Genomic DNA, 18,106 nt, shown 5'->3' on the forward strand with positions numbered 1-18,106 from the left:
CCCACCGCCGAGTAAGCGCCGCAAAGCTGAGGGCGGCGGCCCGAGCGGGCCCGCGGGGGCGCCAGCGCGGCGGCGGCGGCGGGGAGCGGGGCGGAGCAGTGCCCGCCGCCCGGGCCGTGACGGCGAGCCGAGGCGCGGAGGCTTTCGGGCCTTTGCGGCTAAGGGCAGGCGGGGCCCGGGCAGGTGGCGGCTGCGGCCTCGGCAGCCCCCGGGTGCGGCGGCGGCGGCGACAGCGCGTCCCCGAGGCTAAGCGGCAGCTGCGGGCCGGCGGGAACCGGCTGGAACCGGTAGGAACCGGCTGGGACCGGCGTGCCGCACCGGCCCCGCGGTAGCTAGGGCCCGGCGCCCCCGGCTCTGGTTTAGCTGCAAGTAAACGGCGGCTGCGGGTAACTTGCTCTCTAAGTTGTTCGCAGCAGCAACGGATGAACTTTTTTTTTTTTTTTTTTTTTTTTTTTTTAAAGCGGTCTTTGACTCTTCCGCTCCGTAGAGGACGTTACTGATTTAGAAAGTGTCCTTAAAGGAAATGAGGCTTTCTCGTAGCAGCAGATAATGAGAAGAGTTGCCACCGCCGCCCCTTGAGGCCGAGTGGGTCGTTTCACTAAAAAGTTTCCTTTGACAGCTCAAACGGAGACACTTAAAACGGGCTTTTAAGCGCTGTTATATCTTACTTCATGATAGTGGGCCACTGCTTCTGCAGGTTCTTTAGCCTTCAAAAATGATTTCATGGCGGTTACAGCAACCTGCCAAACGTTTCCAGAATTTGGAATGTGTGCCTCAAACCACAGCCCAGAACGGGTGCGCTTGTAGCAGTACCACTGTACTGACCTGTATTGCTGTGCATCAGGATGAAATTATACCTTTAGTCTTTTGTGGGATGGAATACGATGGGTTTACGGCATTTACCTCAGATTACTGTAGCTTGGAGGAGAAAGTGTATAGGAATATGCATGGCTTGATATTCAGCACCACCTCACAGCAGCAAGCAGTATTCCTGAACACCTTTGTAAGAAACTGTTGTAAAAGCTGGTTCTTCCCTAGAAACACGTTAGCGTTTCTACTCCTCTCCAAAAAGGATTGTTCGAGATTCTCCTGTATTTTGAGAGCCTCCTCTGAAAGGCTTCTGGGGTAAAACCCCTGTGGGGATCCAAGCAGCTATAGCACACAGTATGCTACTCGCACGCGCTCCTTGGTCTCTTGCTGTGGCTCCCTATTTTATCATTCAGTATCTACCTGATAAACACCAAATTAACAAGATCAGCCCGCCAGCAAGTGCAGCTGTCCTTGGTGACCAGAGCTGGTTTTGAATGAAGAAAGGCTGTTTTAATGGCACCACTGACCTGGGCCATCAGCATGTATTCTGCCATTTGCATCTATTTCCCATCCTGTTTCTGCTTCAGTTTATATCCCTTTATTGTACTAGAAAGCAGAATAAATGGAGAGTAGGAATCAGTTTAATAGACATTCATAAAGCTCCTTTAAAGAGCTAGAAAATGTTTAGGGCAGTCCTGCATTCCATTTTATTCAAATTTAACTGTTTTCATGTTTCTGATGTGTTACTGTTACCTTGCAGAAAGAAATTTGATTTGTCCAAGCAATTCTGTTGCTGTCAAATCCACTTTAGGGTTCCAAAATCAAATATTTGCAGAAATGTATATAGACGAATGCCTGTGAGTTCATAATAATTTCATCCTCTTGTTTATGGATACAAAACTATGGAAATCAGGACATAATCATGTCCAAATATGTTGATAATTATGCATATAAAACATCCAGAATCAAAGAGCTAGAGTATGCTGATGACTTGAAGTTGAGATTATTTAAGAGTATATAGCATCATTAAAAGGTATGTAGTTGGAAAAAAAAATCAGTCATGCTTATCTTTGCGTGACTGATGCTAAGATGAGGTTTTTATACAGCTAATTATCTAGCCTAAATAATGGCTAGTTTTAGTGTCACATCTTATTTTTGCAGCAGACCAGGATTTATTAGCCAATGGAAATTCTATTTATAGGAAATTAGTCCAATTTGGCTTTGTAAAATACAGCACTGGCCAAGTTTAGACTTTCAAGCATCACTTATTAGATTATTGTTTACCATTACAGTGTGAGGGAGGGGGAGTTTTGGAGTTTCCAAGCTTCCTGGCTTTCCATTTACATATTAATAGTGTCCCTCAGACAAGTCTCTGCAATTACCTGGGGGTAGGTTAAGGAGAGCTGCAGAATAGTCACGTTGAAAGGTTTTTTGTGTGTTGTTATCAGTTTAGTCCCTTCATAATAAAATACAGATATGATATAGATTCTTCCATGGCATGTGAAAGCTGTGGGGCATCTTTGCAACACTTCCCTTTTTTTATGTCAGTGGTGAAATCCGTATGGAAATGCTCCATGATGCTGGAGCTCAGCATTACAGAAATTTTGCTCAGCCCAGTGCAGGCCAACGTTTGGGAACCCACTTGGCACACAACGGCAATCTGCATGCAGTAGACACCCATGTGGCTCTGGGATGCTGCTCAGACAAACTGAGCTGCTGCAGTAAAACTGCCTGATGAATGATTGGATTTTCCCTTTGATCAGCTTCTGATCGACTGCAACTATACTTAACTCCTCACAATATAATTAGAACCCTCCAGTATGTATGCAAAGCCACAGCGCTTTGGTTTTATCCAAAACCTTTTTAGTTAACCCAATAAATAGGATTAGTGAATCCTGCTAATTTAAAAGCAGATTTCTGGAGCAGAACATTAGTTGTGTTCCTGTGAAGCTGAAGTTGCTCTGTGCTAGGACCATGCTTTAGCACAGGTTAAATGCAGCTCTTCCACCCACCCTCCTTCCTAATGATGCTTTCTGGCAACTGTGGGCTTCAGAAGCATAGGGAAGCCAAACTGCATCTCCTGTACTGTGGCAACACGATGCTGTCTGACAACATCTCACCCTCCCTCAGGGCTAGATGTGTCAGACTGCTTTATGGTTGTGCAAAAGCACAGAATGATGAGCATGGAGTGAGACTGGGGTCATTTTAAAAATCAGGAGTAGTCCTTTGAATCTTTCTGTAATGGGCAAAACAGTAGGGCCTTAGCCTCAGTCTATATAGGTAAATAAACTGATAGCCAGGACTCTATTTTCCTTAGGTTATTTTTTAAAAAAGTGCAAATTTCATGCTAACATTATTGGATGCTAATTTGAATTTGCAAGGGAAAGGCAAAGTTTCTTTAGTCCTACTGGCTGCATCTGGCATCTGTTAACAACTAACAGTGTTTAGGCTCTGTAATACACCTCTTTACACATAAGTGAAATACCCAGTCCACAAGTGTGAATACTCTGGGAACTGCAGCCAGTTGTTTGGTGAAGGTTTGTTCTTGAATTCCAAAGACAGTGTTGCTTATGATTATTTAAAATTTATAAGGATGTGAGACACTGCACAAGTCTATTTCTTTTTGTGACATCGTAAAGCTTAGGTACTGGTATTGTTTTATCCATTCCCCTTCAGCTGCTGTTTTGGCTGGAGTTAACCACCAGGCTCAGTTTTATCAGAGGGTAGAGATCTCCAAGAGGCTGGTACAATTTATAGGTACTTTGAGAAAATTAGAGCAGAGGAGGAAGATCCAAGTAAATACCTCTCCTGAGAGGAATGCTTCCCTGTGAGCTCAACCGTCAGCCCGTGCGCACAGCCTGCTGCTTACTCTGTCAGCTCTGCACATGGCTGTGGCTGCCTTGTACTTGTCCGGTCACTGCATGTGCTGCTCTTCTCAGACAGTATTTGGGGCACCTGGAAGGTACCTGAAAAGGGGGGATAAAGAAGGGAACCAAAGTCATTTTGTGCACATATATGTGTATAGGGGGGAATAAAATCCATGGAAATCTAGGCTTTATTCATTCTGCTGTTCATACAGCAATTCATTTTTTTCCCCTTGTTTTGAAGGCACAAAATTTGGCCTGCTAGACTGGCAATAAAAAATATTCATTTAAAAACTTGCCAGAATGCAAACTATTTATTTTGACATTTTTATCTTGCATGTGAACAAGCCCACATGCTGCACTTTGTTACGCCAAAAACACATCCATTTTGGGCAGCTATTTATTGTGGACATAAATTTCTCTAAATATGACTAAGGCTAGTTACTGTCATCCAAATTTGCATTTTTACAAAAGGTTTCAAGCTTATTTTTGTATTTAGTAGGTAAAATCCTGGACAATTAGATTTCCACCTGGCCAATTAAAACAAATTCAGTAGCTGCCAAGGACTGTCACCAACAGCAGCCTGTCCTGTACCAGTCACCTGGAACTTTGCAGTGCCAGCAAGGATCACACTCAGCTGCTGCAGCTGACTCTCTTAGTGGTATAAAGCATGACACACACATCTGAAGAGCATTTACTGTCCCAAGCTAAAGAGTATGGTACAAACCTAACAGCCTGTTCATTGCTGTATATTCCATTTTAGGCTACGTATTTTATGTGGTCAAAGAAAAAAAAATCAGGTTCTTTCCTAGCATCTGAAATTTCGCCATTCAGTTATAATTTTCAAAGGGCAACACCTTTCCTTTGCACTTGTTCTGTTGAAACTTCTGGAAACGTGGCAAGTTACCCTTACCTTAGTCTTCTGGAGAAAACGAGCATCTTTGACAGTGTAATAAAGCTGGTGGGGCAATGTCCTGTCATCAGTTTGATATTTTTGATAGTTATTGCTTAGAAACATATCAATTAAGTAGACTTAAGTTCAGATTCCACCGCAATGTTTTGTTCTTCCTTAGAGGGTAGATTGGCAAAACTGTCTGTCTGAAAACAAAATTACATAGTACTGAAAAATTCAATGGATGCTTTAGGCTCTTTTTATTGAACATCCTAAAGCATGCTTATCAATTGCAACTTAGTCCTGCTTTTGTTCTGTATTGCACATCACACTTAAAGAGTCTAAACTTGGGCAAATACAATGTGTGTTTGTGGTCAGCTATAGTCAATGAAAACACAGATAAGCCATTCCTGAACAGAAGCTGTGAAATTTGGCTTTATGTAAAGGGAGTTGATTGTCCCAGTGCAGACCCTGGTGACAACTTTTGACTTACAGAGTATAAAAACGGTCATCTTTGCCAGCAGTGCAGACTCTTTTGCTTCTGTTTCTTGCCTTTCCATTCTAGAATGTCTTGTAAAGATCCCAGTAAGATGCATCTGTGGAAGAAGCACTGCTGTTATTAGTGTTATTATGAATACATGACTGCAAGTCTCCAATATGACACCCTTCAACAACACTAAATGGACTTAAACCTCCCCAAAGAAACCACAAACCCATCACCATCTTTCATAAATTAATTTGCTGTCACAGAAAGGGCTCAGGGTAATGTGCATGCTTTTAATATTACAGAGTTAAATCATCTTGACTGCAGCTTTTTATTCACTGCAGGAAGCATTATTTTAACGTTCTGATTAGGTACAGATTAGTTGTTTGATGGAATAATTTTTAGTAAGTAGAATATTTATGCCAAGCACTGCAGTAAGATTACTGAGGTTCAAAGCACAGCACTTTGCATTTTGTTAGTATCATGTAATTCTTACTGGCACATGTCTAGTTGCAACAGCGCAATGTATTTATGTCAGCATTTATGTTAAAGAATTTAAAAGAGGCATTTCAGCAAGAAAATATAATATTCTTTTTAAATGGAGCTACACTTCTTCAGCTACCCGAGATTGTTTCTGGCCTGCTGCATAGTAAACTATTTTTCTGATTAATGTGTTGAGACTGTGAACATAAAAATGTTGGGAAAATGGTTTGACTGTGTGTATTTTAGAACTACTATTGAAGCACGACTTTTACCTTAAAATTGAATTTCATGAGCTATAACTTACCACAAAACAATTAAACTGTACATTTCATTTTTGCCTTAACAGGACAATGGTGCTTCGTTTCCTGAACAGAACAGTGCAGCTGGCAAGACATTCATCTAGTCCACTGGGGAGACAACTCTGTTCAGCCAGCACAAATAAACCAGTGTTGACTTTGTTCACCAAGGTAAAAGTTACTTTACAGAATAAAGCTATGCAAGAGTGTTTATGTATCACCTTTGATGTACATGAATCCCACATGAAATGGCTCAGCCTTACCTTTTTCCCTTCCAGATTTGTGAAGCTTAGTATTATGCATTTTACCTTGAGGGTGTCTTTTGCCCTGGGCCTCACCAGTCACTGTGCCCATAGCAAGCAACTAGTTACAAGCAGCAAATGGAGATTTCAAGTTTGCTGCATTTCAGTGACACTACAGTCCATTTACTAGTAGAAAATAGTTCTCTAACTGCCAGTGTTTCATCCTGGAGCTGGAGGACAAAGATGAGTTCCTCCCTTGTCACATCTAATCTGCCCGGGACAAGCATGAGTGGCCAAGGTAGACTCTTCAAAGCATTCCTATTCAATTTCAGCACTACCTATGAGACTGAAAATGTATCAAAGTAGTATTAATAGTGCAGTAGAAAAAATAAATTCTGGTTCACTCTCTTTTTGCTTTACTAGCTGTGTAAAGCTAATGGCAATAAAATGCAGGCAAAGGTTCATGGTGTGAACAGAGGACTCTAAGCATACGTGGAAAACACATCTGATGAGCAGGAATGGTCATTTGTAGACTGTCACTTTCCAGGATGGAATTATCATTGAGGGTCAGTGTTCTCTTCAAAGCTCTTTTGCACTTTTAGATGGAGTGGCACACTTCAAAACCTAAACTGCCCTCCTTCTGCTTCACAGCATGCTGGCTGTGCTGCATTTATATAGTTTACATAGCGTTTGGGGGGAGCATAACTAGAAATGCAAAGTACTGTGAACTTTGAAATCAGTTGTTGGAAATGCATGCGATTAAAGCAATTTCCTCATCCTGCACAATGTTAATTTATTCTATCCCTAGCTATGTTACCTAGGAATAGGTTAAAAAAAAAAGTCAGCAGTTGTTTCTTAATCAGTGGAGTACATGTTATATGAAGAACCATACTGTTAAGTTACAGCTCTCTCTCTGCTGGCTGGTTCAGCATCAACTCATTCACAATCCAAAGGTGATAAGGTAGGCAATAATGAACTTAGCTTTAGAGCTGATAATTAGAAAAAAGCTCTTTTGTATGATTTTTGTGTTATAAAAATTTCAAACTACTAAGACACTGTGTGCAATCAAATTACTGTGAGCAGAGCTCAAGTGATTTTCTAAACTGTCCTTTTCTTGAATATATGCGTAACTTAAAATGCTTTTCATGTCTGATATCACTGGCAATTGCAGAGCAAAATGCAGACTACTTTATAACAAATCTAATCTGCACTCTTAGTTTATGCTAATCAACTCATTTTTTCCCTCTTTACTATTTTTAAAAATAAGGAGAGAAGAGGATGAGAAGAAGGAAGATGTTTGCAATCTTCAAATGGTTTTCCCCTCACAGACTCCTTTTATGCAGTATGAGCATTCATGCAGGAACTGATCCAGGTTAAAAATCATCCACCCCCCCAAGGTTACTGTTAACTCAGATCAGTTCTCCTGTCTAGCTGTACTGTGCAGCTGCATGAATGCTTATGCCAGCACAAAAGAATTGGTGGCAGGAAGATGGGTTTTCTTCCTTCAGTATCAGTGCCAGCTTAAAATGACCATAAAACTGCAGTCTAAGCCTGCAGGATAAATGGGGATTATCTGTAGAAATAAAAATGTCCTTTCCACCTTGTGTATTGTCTAACAGGTTTAGCTATCAGCACAGCATATGTCACTTTGGCAAGGGCTTTTTCACCATCTCAGCAGTAGGATTCCCTTTTGCTACTGTAACATACATCTCAGATAGGAGGTTGTCTAAGATAGCTCTATCCAGGCAACGCTATTACAAAATAACATAAAGCGTGATAGACCCCTACTGTTACACTGCTCTACTTTAAAATATATATTGATTTTAAACCAGTTCCAGTTTTATTAGTACCACATGCATGCTTAGGCTTGCCATGAGAGCAGGAGCAAAATCATTTTCTTTCTCAAGAGTCAACTTAGTTTTTCAAATGCTTTTGTGTAACTATTACACTAGAAAGCTTTCCTCAATCCTAGGAGAACTGAACATGTCCTACTTTCACTGTAAGGAACCTGGCACATTCCAAAAGTGATGTGCAGGATTCTGGGTTGTTCCTCTCAGTCACTGATATATGTACCTTCAGGTCTTTGGCACTTCAGTCCCTCCCAAAGTGACAAAACACTAGCAAGAAAGATACAGAACTGTTGATCTTCAGCATCTTGCATAGGTTTTCAAAGCACAAGGACTTGTCTATACAGGAAAGACAATTTACATTAGAGTGTGAATTAAAAGTAGAACATTTAACCCCCATTGACTCAAACACAGGAAGAAAGTTACTTCAGATTAACTCCCTGTTTAAACAAGCCCCAAGAAGGCTTTAAGGTGAGGGGGGAGCAGTATTTCGTGGCATACAGACAGAGCCATCACGTTCATGACCATATATTTTGTTATGTGAATTATAGGCCAAATTGTTCCATGACAAATATGGAAGCATGTGCCTCCATGTGAATCACATTTTCAGACAGGCACTTGCTCTAACAGTCACAATGCATGATAGCAGAAGTCAGCTGTATAGCTATGGTAAAAGACAAGGGAGTTTTCAGAAAGGAGGCTTTGGGATTTTTTTTTTGAAAATTCTGACCACATAACAGGTCAAAATACTGCAGCTGTTTGTCACTTCCCTCTGCTGAAAGTTGCTGTTCCTCCAACTCTGCAGGTAGAAGAGATCATGCTTAATCCATTTTAGGCAAAATTAACCAGGTTATCTCAAGCCACCTTCTTTTGCTGTTTGAACTGACCCAAGTGACTCAATCTGAAACAGATCAGAAATTACTCACGATTCCTGCACTCCCCTTCCAACAAGAGTGGTACTGGCAGTTGTTTCCAGCTGGTGATGGCAACATCTTCAACAAGCACTGCTGCTAGCTACACAAAAGGATCTGTGTATGACCTTCCAAGCCATGTCCACGAATCAGCTTATAAAAAAATCAATTGAAAACTGTTAGTTTGTACCATTAGGGAAAAAAAAACAAACAGCAAATGAGGAGTGCATAAGTTTTGTGGCTGATGCAAAAAATTTGTTCTACGTTAATCCAGGCTGCACTGATAAAGTGGAGATTTACAAAGCACAAAGACAGAAATGGGGTGGAAAGGGGGAGGGAATCCACATTTACAGTAATGATCACGCCTCTCTGTGTATGCTACTTTACAGTACAAATGATGTGCATATTTTGCTGTATTGTCCTTTAGGAACCATGCCCTCTATGCGATGAAGCAAAAGAAGTGCTTGAGCCACATAAGAAAAGGGTAATGTATTACAATACTGTATACATTTTATATATAGAAAGAATAATCAGGATTCTTTCTTTGTAAAAGAAGATTGCTTGGATTTATTTGCATCCATTATTCTTTCATGGGTGACCTCTTCAAGACAATTTCAGCACTGATTTCCATAAAACTCATTATCCAAAAGCATCCTCCAACACTGCAACTCAAATAAGTCTTAGCAAACTAAACCAACATACACTTCACTGCAAAAGTTTTTAAAACCTGTGCTTCTGTAAATACTCTTCCTCTGGCCTACAGCAGCGTTTGCAACTTTTATGAGGCAGGTAACAATATTATTTGGGAAGGATGTTGGAAAGAAATTTCCGAGGGACAAGGAACTACAAATGTTTGAATTCATGGCACAGTTTTTGGTGCTCAATCAGTTTTGATCTCTGTCTTGAAGGAAGAGGTTGTTAACAGTAGTATTGAAAAGGTGGTGCACTCTGCTGCTTAACAAGAAGCTGCTGTGTTGCCAGCTGCATTTTGGTTGTGGCTGATGGTCACAGGATAGTGGTTCTGCACAGGGGATCAAGTATCTCTTGCTAGACTAGGCAGAGGATCTTTGCAGACATACAAAGTTTGTGGCTATATGTTTTATGTCGACAAAATGGGCAATTGTCTACAATGTGGAAGAATACAGTCAAAAGCCCAAAGAAAGTGGTATTGCACATCTAAAGAAAATCTTAATCAGAAAGCAAGCAGGTATTGTTTTTTCAGTGTCCAATATGTACTAACATATATTTCTTGTTTGTCACAGTTTATTTTGCAGGAGGTGGATATTACCCTTCCAGAGAACTCATCATGGTATGATAAATACAAATACGACATACCTGTTTTTCATTTAAATGGGAAGTTCCTAATGAAGCATCGAGTAGACATTCAAAAGTTTGAGGACCAGCTAACAAAGCTGGAGCTGCAAAATGATGGAAACCAGTGAAGAAAACACAGCTGTTCTGGTGTGGATCTGAAAGGATTTTGCAACATCAGTGGTGTGAAAGGGCAGTATTCATTATCAGGCCTTACTTTTCTTAGAAGTTATGGTACTTGTTTCTTGAAAAATTTGATGACCTGTATTCTATTTTGTATTAATAGTCCCACCCAGCTGCCTGAGTAGCAACCTTTCCTGTACCGTTCATCTGCTGCTATGCTAAATTGTTTGACTTTTCATTGACAGAATAAATGCTGCTCCACAGCACCAGACAAAATGAAATGTGCTTCGAGATTGTTAGTATCTGTAAGCTGTAGGTCTATTAGATGCCTCCTTGTAGAAGCTCAACAATGTATCCTAAGTGCTCATTTTGAAATGGAGAAGAGGGCAGTTACTGTAAATGAAAAGGACACTTAATTAAGGACAGAACACTAGCTGAAGCAGAGTCATAGTTAAACAGTCATCACAATTTGATATAGTTATTACTCATATATGAGCACTGAATGGCATATTTTTCTTTTAATGGGATGAACATGTTGCACTTAAGCCTGTCACATCTACCACAGTGAGCTTTGAGTCCTTAAGTACTTGAGTTAACTCCAGCCACAGCTGAGGGGAGGGAAGAAAGAAAAAAAGAAAAGAAAAAAAAGTGAAGTGTAATTGAGCCAACAGAAACAAACCTGTAATGGAAACAAGATTTAATAACTCCAAACATGACTTTCTAATTTCAGAGTGTAAAACGGAAGCAAGAAAGCTAAAGAGTTTCATTAAAAATTTGCTGGCCTAAGACAATGAAACAATGCAACTTCTCCCTTAGAACTCACCTATGTTCTTAAAAAAAGCTAATATATGGTCTGTTGCCATGTGTAGGGATGCATGTGGCATAATTCTCTGCCCTCGCATGCCCAGAAAGCAGAGAGTTTCTCTAAACCCATTACGGGAATGGTTCTTGGACCAATGGGCTAGAGTTCTGTGGTAGCTCAGCTTAGTCTCCATGCTTTCTAACAGACAGGAATCACGTTTCAGTTTACTCTGCAACACAACCGCAAATCCATTTAGCAATTTCAAGGATACTCTTTTATCAAGGGATACTGCAGTTCCGTTACTGCTTCACTGGAAGGATGTAAGGTGTGCAGACAGAATGCCGATGTTGAATATATTTTCAGGAGGAGACAACAGACATTAAGGGACAGTCAACTGTTTTAGGCTGAATAGTCTGTAATAAACACTGAAGAAAGGTGTATTTTTGGTCTACTTAATAGATCCTTCTAAACAGAAGCTAATCCACACCTCTTGCATGTCTGTTCTTTCTGTCATTGTGGTATTCGATCTTGTCTTTTTATTAGAAATGTAAACAAGGATGCTTACCCAATGCAGTCTTCATATTGCAAAGAATCCAGGCACAACAGCCAGTTAGGCCAGCAAACGGATTCACTAGGATTCATTACAGACTTTAGCTTTTGGGGTATGGTTTGACAGGAACCCAGGTTTTGATAGTGGACAGTTCCACTCCCTCTCTTTTCTGTGGTCCTGTCCTGCTGTGGCTTTAGCCTCTGGCAGATCATTTGCTAAGCCAACTCTGTTGGATTCTGCAAGATGAAAACTTCCTGGGTAGACAGGGGTGAGACATTAAAACCTTGAGTCCAGTCTGCAAGGGATCTGAAAGTACTTGAGAGCTCCCAGAGGGGAGAACTACACCCTTTTTATAGCAGAGCGCTTTAGGTAAGTTCAGCCACATCATCTAACTATACCATGAGGTTTATAGGACTCCAGAAACTTTCTCTTCATAGCACCTCACCTCCTGAAGAAGTCTGCAGAGAGAGTGGCATCATATGGGAAAGCTTTACTAGATTTGCAAGAACTCAAGATCAGCCCATCAATTTAAGCACCTCCTTAAACCTATTTTGAGGTTTCCCATCAGCCATTCTGATTAGCTGTTTGACCCAAAACTGAAATTATAGCCAACTGTTCTTTCTATAGAAAAACCCCCTGTATGACTTTAAGTAATTTGTTTGTTTATTTTGTAACCTTACTTTTACCTCCAGAGCCTTCTGTTTTACCTCGATGTGGTCATATGCGCTGTAGTGGAAGAGTAGGTGGAGGAGATTGTCAAAAAACAAGCTGAAACTTCCCCGGGGTAAGTGACTGCACCCAGGGTAACCCAGCAAAGCATTAAATATGGTGCTTTCACCAACAGGAAACAAACAAGCAAATTGAAAAAAAAAAAACAACAGGCAAAACTTGATGTAGCAAGATGCTTCTTGCATTTTATGCTGCAGCATAGTTTTGCCTTACCCACAGTGCTTTTCATCACTTTTGAAAGGGAAGGAGGGGTGCCTAAGGGCAAAAACTTACATACTTTATGCAATTTATAATGCTACAGTCAAATTTTTAAGTTTACCACAATTTACTGTTAACTAATAGGTCTGAATTAGTTCTGTAAGAGCAGGCAAGTGCCATTCTCTTCCCTCCTATAACCTGAGATGGTTTCAGAGTGACCAGTTTTTTTCTTATGAAGGTTTTGTAATAGATAACCATGACATATAGCACTTTTCATCCGTAGTTCTTCAAGTGCCTTTCAAAAATACCATTATTATTGCTAAGATATTGAGGACACAGGTCATGGGGTCTTGCCCTACTTCCCAGTGTGCATCACTGACAGAGGCTTGAATAGCCATTAGAGAGCAATTTTCCTTTGTTTTATTTTTAGTAAGGTCTGTTTTGGGAAAAAAATTGGAAGCCAAAACCAGACGTCTTAATCATACAATAGATGATAAATCCCTTGTTCCTTATTCATTCAGACTGGGGCAGTTTTCTTTTGTAGCTAGTGCCAGATTTTCTTCCTTTATTTTATAAAGTGAATGATAAGAGGATTTTTATAATAGCTTTTGTCTATGGCCTAGCCTTTATCAGTGAGATAGACATTTTCCATTAGTTTTGGCTGTGAGTTCTGTTTGCGTATAATGTAGTGAGAAGGGGCGACTCTCTTCCTTCCTGTGTAGGATCAAAAACAATCCTGCATTGTGCATGCCCCAGCCCGTTCTCCTTGTCAACATAAGCAGCAGATTTAGGTGTGCAAGAAAGGTCATTATAGACCAGTGTGCACACAGAGGGCCTAGACTCGATAAATTGGTTAGTTTCTACAGTATAGAAAGCTCTTTTTCAGCCAAACATCTTCAAACACACCCCATCGTTCCAAAGCCATAAAACATACATATGGGATATAATGCCAAAACCTTCCAGCAGTATCTGAGAAGATGTTACTGTTCTAAGGGAGGGGAAGCCCTCTTCCCATCAGTTTGGATGCAAAGACAGGACCTGGAAACATCTGAATTTGGAGCTTTGGTGGCAGATCTCAGGGAAGAAGCTGTGCTATAATCATTTCCAGATGGAAACACTGCAGCACAAGGTGACTGAGCAAGGGGCTGCCAGTTCATTTTGGCCCACAGGTGCTACTGCAGACTTCTCATTGCAGAGTTAGGTTGTGTTAAGGTTGCAAAATATGTTATTCCCCTCTGTTACATTCATTAGTTCTCCTTGGGGAATACTGAAACTAAAAACTCCAGCAGGCTACCTGTTCTTCTGAAGCTGCTCTCTGCTCAATGGAAGAAAAATTCATTCAATGACTGAGACTTCACCTGTTCTAAGTAGATCAGACAAGAAAGTGTTTGAGTCATCTTCCACTTCCCTGACATTAGCAGTCCTAAAAACTGTAAATTTGTGGTCCCATTTATATTATGTGGTCCCTTATTAATTATATTAACCTCAGTGGGACCAGAATTTTGCCTCAAATAGTTAACTATTTCCAATTTCCTTTGATATTTTGAGAGACTGAGCAAGTGACATTGTGACTTAGCATAACTAGCAGATCTGCCACCCTCATCTTCCAAAAACAAGAAGGGAAATATCGTATGTAAAGTTGAGCGCTTTTTCTTCTTTTTGTATGTAATAAACACAGTAGACTCTCAGTACATGCATGTCTCTAATCACGTGTTAAAGTGCAATTTTAAAATGAGAAGGCATATGCCCCTGCTGAATATATACTTATGGAGACATATGCAACTTCGTGAAAACTGGCAATTTATTCTTTTGACAGTGAATGTTGGCAGGAATGCAAAGCCTCATAATGTACTATCTCTATAATGTAGAAAGAGCTTGAATACATAAGGAAGGAACCTATTTCCTACTTCTGCCCAATTAAAAAACACACACTCAATGCCCTATCTTCCTCCAGTGACTATAAATAACAAATACCCACCAGGCTTACTTGGTTATGTGTTCTACTTCTCCAATATTTTGTGTGTTTAAATTGCAGACACTCCATAGTAGGGTTTATCTAGTATAGCACTTCTAGCACAGTGTGCTCCCAGTCCAAACTGGGCCTGTCCAAATACTCCCAGTTTCTTAAAAAAAACATTTTCCATAAAACATATGACCCTTTTGGTTCCTGGCTTCTAAACTGTATTTTTCACCTATTAGCATCTAATTCCCAGAGTAACAAAAATAAATGAATCTTTATGTAGACTCAGCTGATTCTGAAAGTTATGAAACTCTATTTCGGTCTTGTACAAGCATTTAAGCACATGGCCATTTTAAGCACATGGCCATCTATATTATCTACAAGTGTAGCAACACGTGGAAGCAAACACAGGCTCATATGCAAGCATTTGCAAGATCATAGCCCATATTTTTGCTCAGTGACAGCATCAGTTTCTAGTCAGCTTTGTTATACTGTACCTGTATGACATGGGTTTTCTACCACATCCTGCTGTTGAGGAGCCTCCATCCGTCCCATCCTTGTGAATAGTCACCCTCCGCCCTCTACCCTCACCTCTCATAGCATTTCAAATCAAACTCTAGTTTTTGGTCTTTATCTTCAGGTGATACATGGCGTACGCCCAGGATATCCAGAAGCTGTGGAAGACTGCAGAGAACAGGTACACTCTTGTAACTCGCCGAAAAAGGTAAAGTGAGTTTGTCCAGAAGACAAACGTTTTCAGGTGTCTATTTTGACTGTGAAATGAACTGCAGGAACTAAGGCTACTCAAACCTTCCATGTTTTTCCTTGATAGTGCCTTCTGGACTGTATATGATTCATCAAAACTACACAGACAAAATATAAAATAAATCTCCTCCAGTCATATGCACACACGAATCTTACTGAAACCAAGACACAACTACACCCACTTCTGAGGAGAGGATTAAAGAACAGCATGTGACATGCATTACTGGAATACACTTGAGATACTATGGTGATGAGTGTATGTAGACTAGAACTGTCAAGTTTAATTCCAGGATTTATTATAGGGCATGTATTTTTAGCCTGTCTCCTAAAGATAGGAGACTAGGACCATATAACTATGTACCAGCCCAGTTCTTTCCCTTCCCTTCTGCCTTTCCTCTCCGACACCTTCCCGGGAGCTTTTAACCCAATGACCAGTTTGACAAAGGGGTCAAAAACTGAGCATAAAGTTATTGCATTCCTATGAGCTTCCTGAAGATCTGCCTTCAGGAAAGTGACAGAAATCTCTCCATCAACTTCCCGCACTGGGGAATACGCAGGTTAAGCCATCATACATTTTGGCCAGCTGGTGGCTCCCAAGCAACCAGCAGAAGTGTAGCTCTGTCCTGGCTGTAACATTTAACATCTCTCATCCAGCAGGCATATCACAGAAAACATGCAAAGGAGCTACATTGCTGCAGTGGAGGGAAGTTTATGGTTATTCTGTAAACTTCCCAACCCATTGGTGACTAGGCTCATTAGTTTTGTTACTCACAAACTACTTGTTTAGTTGGAGACCAAGTGCCTGAAAATGGTGGTACAACTTCAAAATTCAGATGCTTTTAAAAAAAAAAAAAAAGCAATCAGAAACCATATTTTTACACATAGCTTTGATGTGTGTAGAGGTCTGTAGGCATATTTAAGCATGGAGCTGCGGCATCCATTTCAAGAGGGTCTACATGGTGGTAAGCATCTGTCACTGCAAATCCAATTGCAAGACCAGATCCTAAATGATTTTATTAATGTTCCTATTCAGTGAACACCTACATTTCTGCTTAATTTAATTCACCTGCTTACCCCCAAGGTTAACTGAGTGATTCAAATAACTACAGTCAGGCTCTTTCCATTTATTTTAATATACAGGTAGCACCTGTATACAGCTTCCATTTTCACCTGGAAGAGCACCAGTGTTATCAGAGGCTAGCACATAGCCAGGTGCAAAGCTTGTTTATTTTCCAGGTGAGCAGAAAGCAAACCAAGGACAAAACCCCCAAGTAATTAGACATCTAGCCAAATTCAGGTATATCTTGGTGGTTTTTATGTAGAAATGTATTAAGAGAAAAAAAGGAGAGTTACAAATATGCAACAAAAGAGATATTATCTCAACCCTGCAATGTGCATTTATTTTTGAACAGGCAAATTAAGCTTTTTGGGGAAAGATTACCAAATTGAGCACTATACATACACAAGAAAATATTAGCTTTTAATCATACAAATTTTCTTCAGGTCTCCTTGAGATTAGCCATTGATAGCTTATAGAACCTGTCATGTTTAGACACAGCTCTAACTTACTTTCAACTGCTGAGGGATTTTCATGGATATCAATAAAAGCTTCCCAAGCCCACAGATACAGCACGCTTCAGAGAAACTTTTCTCGAGAAGATACTTTGAGGTTTCCACTCCTTTACAACAAGAAGCTGCTGGGAAGGATTTTTTTTTCCCCTCCTCTCTTGCTTTTAATCCAGACATAGGTCTAGCACCGTTTCCATTAACACCAGAGCGCACAGCCCTGTTAATGCCTCCCTGCCCGAAGCCCTACTGCTGCCCCAGCACCTCTGCTTAGCGGGCCAAGAGCCCCCCGCAGGCCAGGGCTGCGCCCCGGGAACCGGCACCCCCGGCCCGGCCTCCCCGCACTGCGGCGCGGAGCCGCTGCCGGTCTCACGCCCGCCGCCGCCTTTGTCTCGCCGCGGCAGGGCCGGGCGGGGGGCGGGCTCGCACCGCCCCCCCGCTGCCGCCGCCGCCGCCGCCGCCGCGGCGCGGGTCAATGAGCGGTGCGCGGCGGCGGCACACGGCAGCCTCCCGCCCGCCCGGCCCCGCGGCGGCGGCGGCGGCGGCGGCGGCGCGGGGAGGGCGCGGCGCGGCGCGGCGCAGGGTGAGTGCGGGCGGCCGCGGGGCCGGGCGGGCTGCGCCTCCGCGGGCGGCACCGCCGCTCTGCGGGGGGAGCGCCGTTTCGGGCCGAATAGATAGGGGGCGGGGGGCACCGGGGCCGGGGCGCCCCGCGGTGTCGCCGTGCCCGGCGCGTAGGTGCGCACGCGGTGCCTCGTAGTTACTTTTGGCGGGCGGGGCAAGTTGCGCCGTCTCGCTGCGATCCCTCGCAAAGCCCGTCCGCGCCGTGCCCGCACCCCTCCGGCCGCCGCCGGTGCGCTGCCCGGTTACGAGGGCGGCGGGAAGGTGGGGAGCACCCGGCGGCACTTGCGGGGCGGGGAGGGGAGGCCCGGCAGCGCGGCCCGCCCCGCCGCCGCCCCCGGCCGCCGCTGCGGTGCAAGGCGTGCGCGCCCCGCCGGGCACAGCTGCACGGCCACAGTAAGGAACGGGTTATCTGCGTGCCGAGGGACGGGGGGCCGTGGGTTAGCTGCTGCCTTCACGCAGCTTGATGGGAACGGAGGTCTCTGAATGTAAGCCAGCCGGAATAGATGATAAAGTGGTATGTTCATTTCTTTGCGGTCTCTGGTTGTGGCTTTTTATTTATTTATTTTTGTTTGGTTTGTGTTCTGGAAGGGCAGTTGAGGGTCCAGATAAATGAAATAGGTATAATTAGACACAGACAAAAATGGCTAGCTCT

The 18,106-nt window shown here is 42.4% G+C and overlaps 3 protein-coding genes and 1 long non-coding RNA gene across 7 annotated transcripts in view; 2 read left to right on the forward strand and 2 right to left on the reverse strand.

The window, feature by feature from the left end:
- Nucleotides 1-3,711, reverse strand: part of LOC112992387 (TIMELESS-interacting protein-like) — a 30,431-nt gene extending 26,720 nt beyond the window's left edge. The window contains exon 1 of the transcript XR_010386124.1: nucleotides 3,614-3,711. The gene's annotated coding sequence lies outside the window, so the exon portion shown is untranslated. The remainder of the gene's footprint in view (nucleotides 1-3,613) is intronic.
- LOC135323553 (glutaredoxin-like protein C5orf63 homolog) lies at nucleotides 109-11,551 on the forward strand. The gene is made up of 4 exons (XM_064501948.1): nucleotides 109-287; nucleotides 5,880-6,000; nucleotides 9,257-9,313; nucleotides 10,092-11,551. The coding sequence occupies exons 2-4, from the start codon at nucleotides 5,884-5,886 to the stop codon at nucleotides 10,269-10,271; spliced, it is 354 nt and encodes a 117-aa protein (XP_064358018.1). The 5' UTR covers nucleotides 109-287; nucleotides 5,880-5,883; the 3' UTR covers nucleotides 10,272-11,551.
- Nucleotides 3,715-9,021, reverse strand: LOC135324894 (uncharacterized). Of its 2 annotated transcripts, none has more exons than XR_010386128.1 (3): nucleotides 8,845-9,021; nucleotides 5,060-5,162; nucleotides 3,715-3,776 (listed from the first exon to the last, which is right to left on the reverse strand). It is a non-coding gene; the product is annotated as an uncharacterized LOC135324894 (long non-coding RNA). The 2 variants fall into 2 exon arrangements; XR_010386127.1 differs by lacking the exon at nucleotides 8,845-9,021 and adding an exon at nucleotides 8,145-8,295.
- Nucleotides 11,552-17,313: 5,762 nt separating the features above from the next.
- MARCHF3 (membrane associated ring-CH-type finger 3) overlaps nucleotides 17,314-18,106 on the forward strand; it is a 79,668-nt gene continuing 78,875 nt past the window's right edge. The window contains exon 1 of one of the 3 annotated variants that reach the window (XM_064501946.1): nucleotides 17,314-17,416. The gene's annotated coding sequence lies outside the window, so the exon portion shown is untranslated. The other 2 variants (XM_026115401.2, XM_026115399.2) reach the window with 2 other exon arrangements.

The sequence above is a fragment of the Dromaius novaehollandiae genome, chromosome Z (genome assembly GCF_036370855.1).
Source record: "Dromaius novaehollandiae isolate bDroNov1 chromosome Z, bDroNov1.hap1, whole genome shotgun sequence".
NCBI lineage: Eukaryota > Metazoa > Chordata > Aves > Casuariiformes > Dromaiidae > Dromaius > Dromaius novaehollandiae.

Excerpts from the sequence above, each read along its gene's own strand:
- LOC135323553 (XM_064501948.1), top strand. The coding sequence starts at position 5,884 with ATGGTGCTTCGTTTCCTGAACAGAACAGTGCAGCTGGCAAGACATTCA. Across the intron at positions 6,001-9,256 it reads TGTTGACTTTGTTCACCAAG|GAACCATGCCCTCTATGCGA; the intron begins GTAAAAGTTACT and ends ATTGTCCTTTAG. Across the intron at positions 9,314-10,091 it reads TTGAGCCACATAAGAAAAGG|TTTATTTTGCAGGAGGTGGA; the intron begins GTAATGTATTAC and ends TGTTTGTCACAG.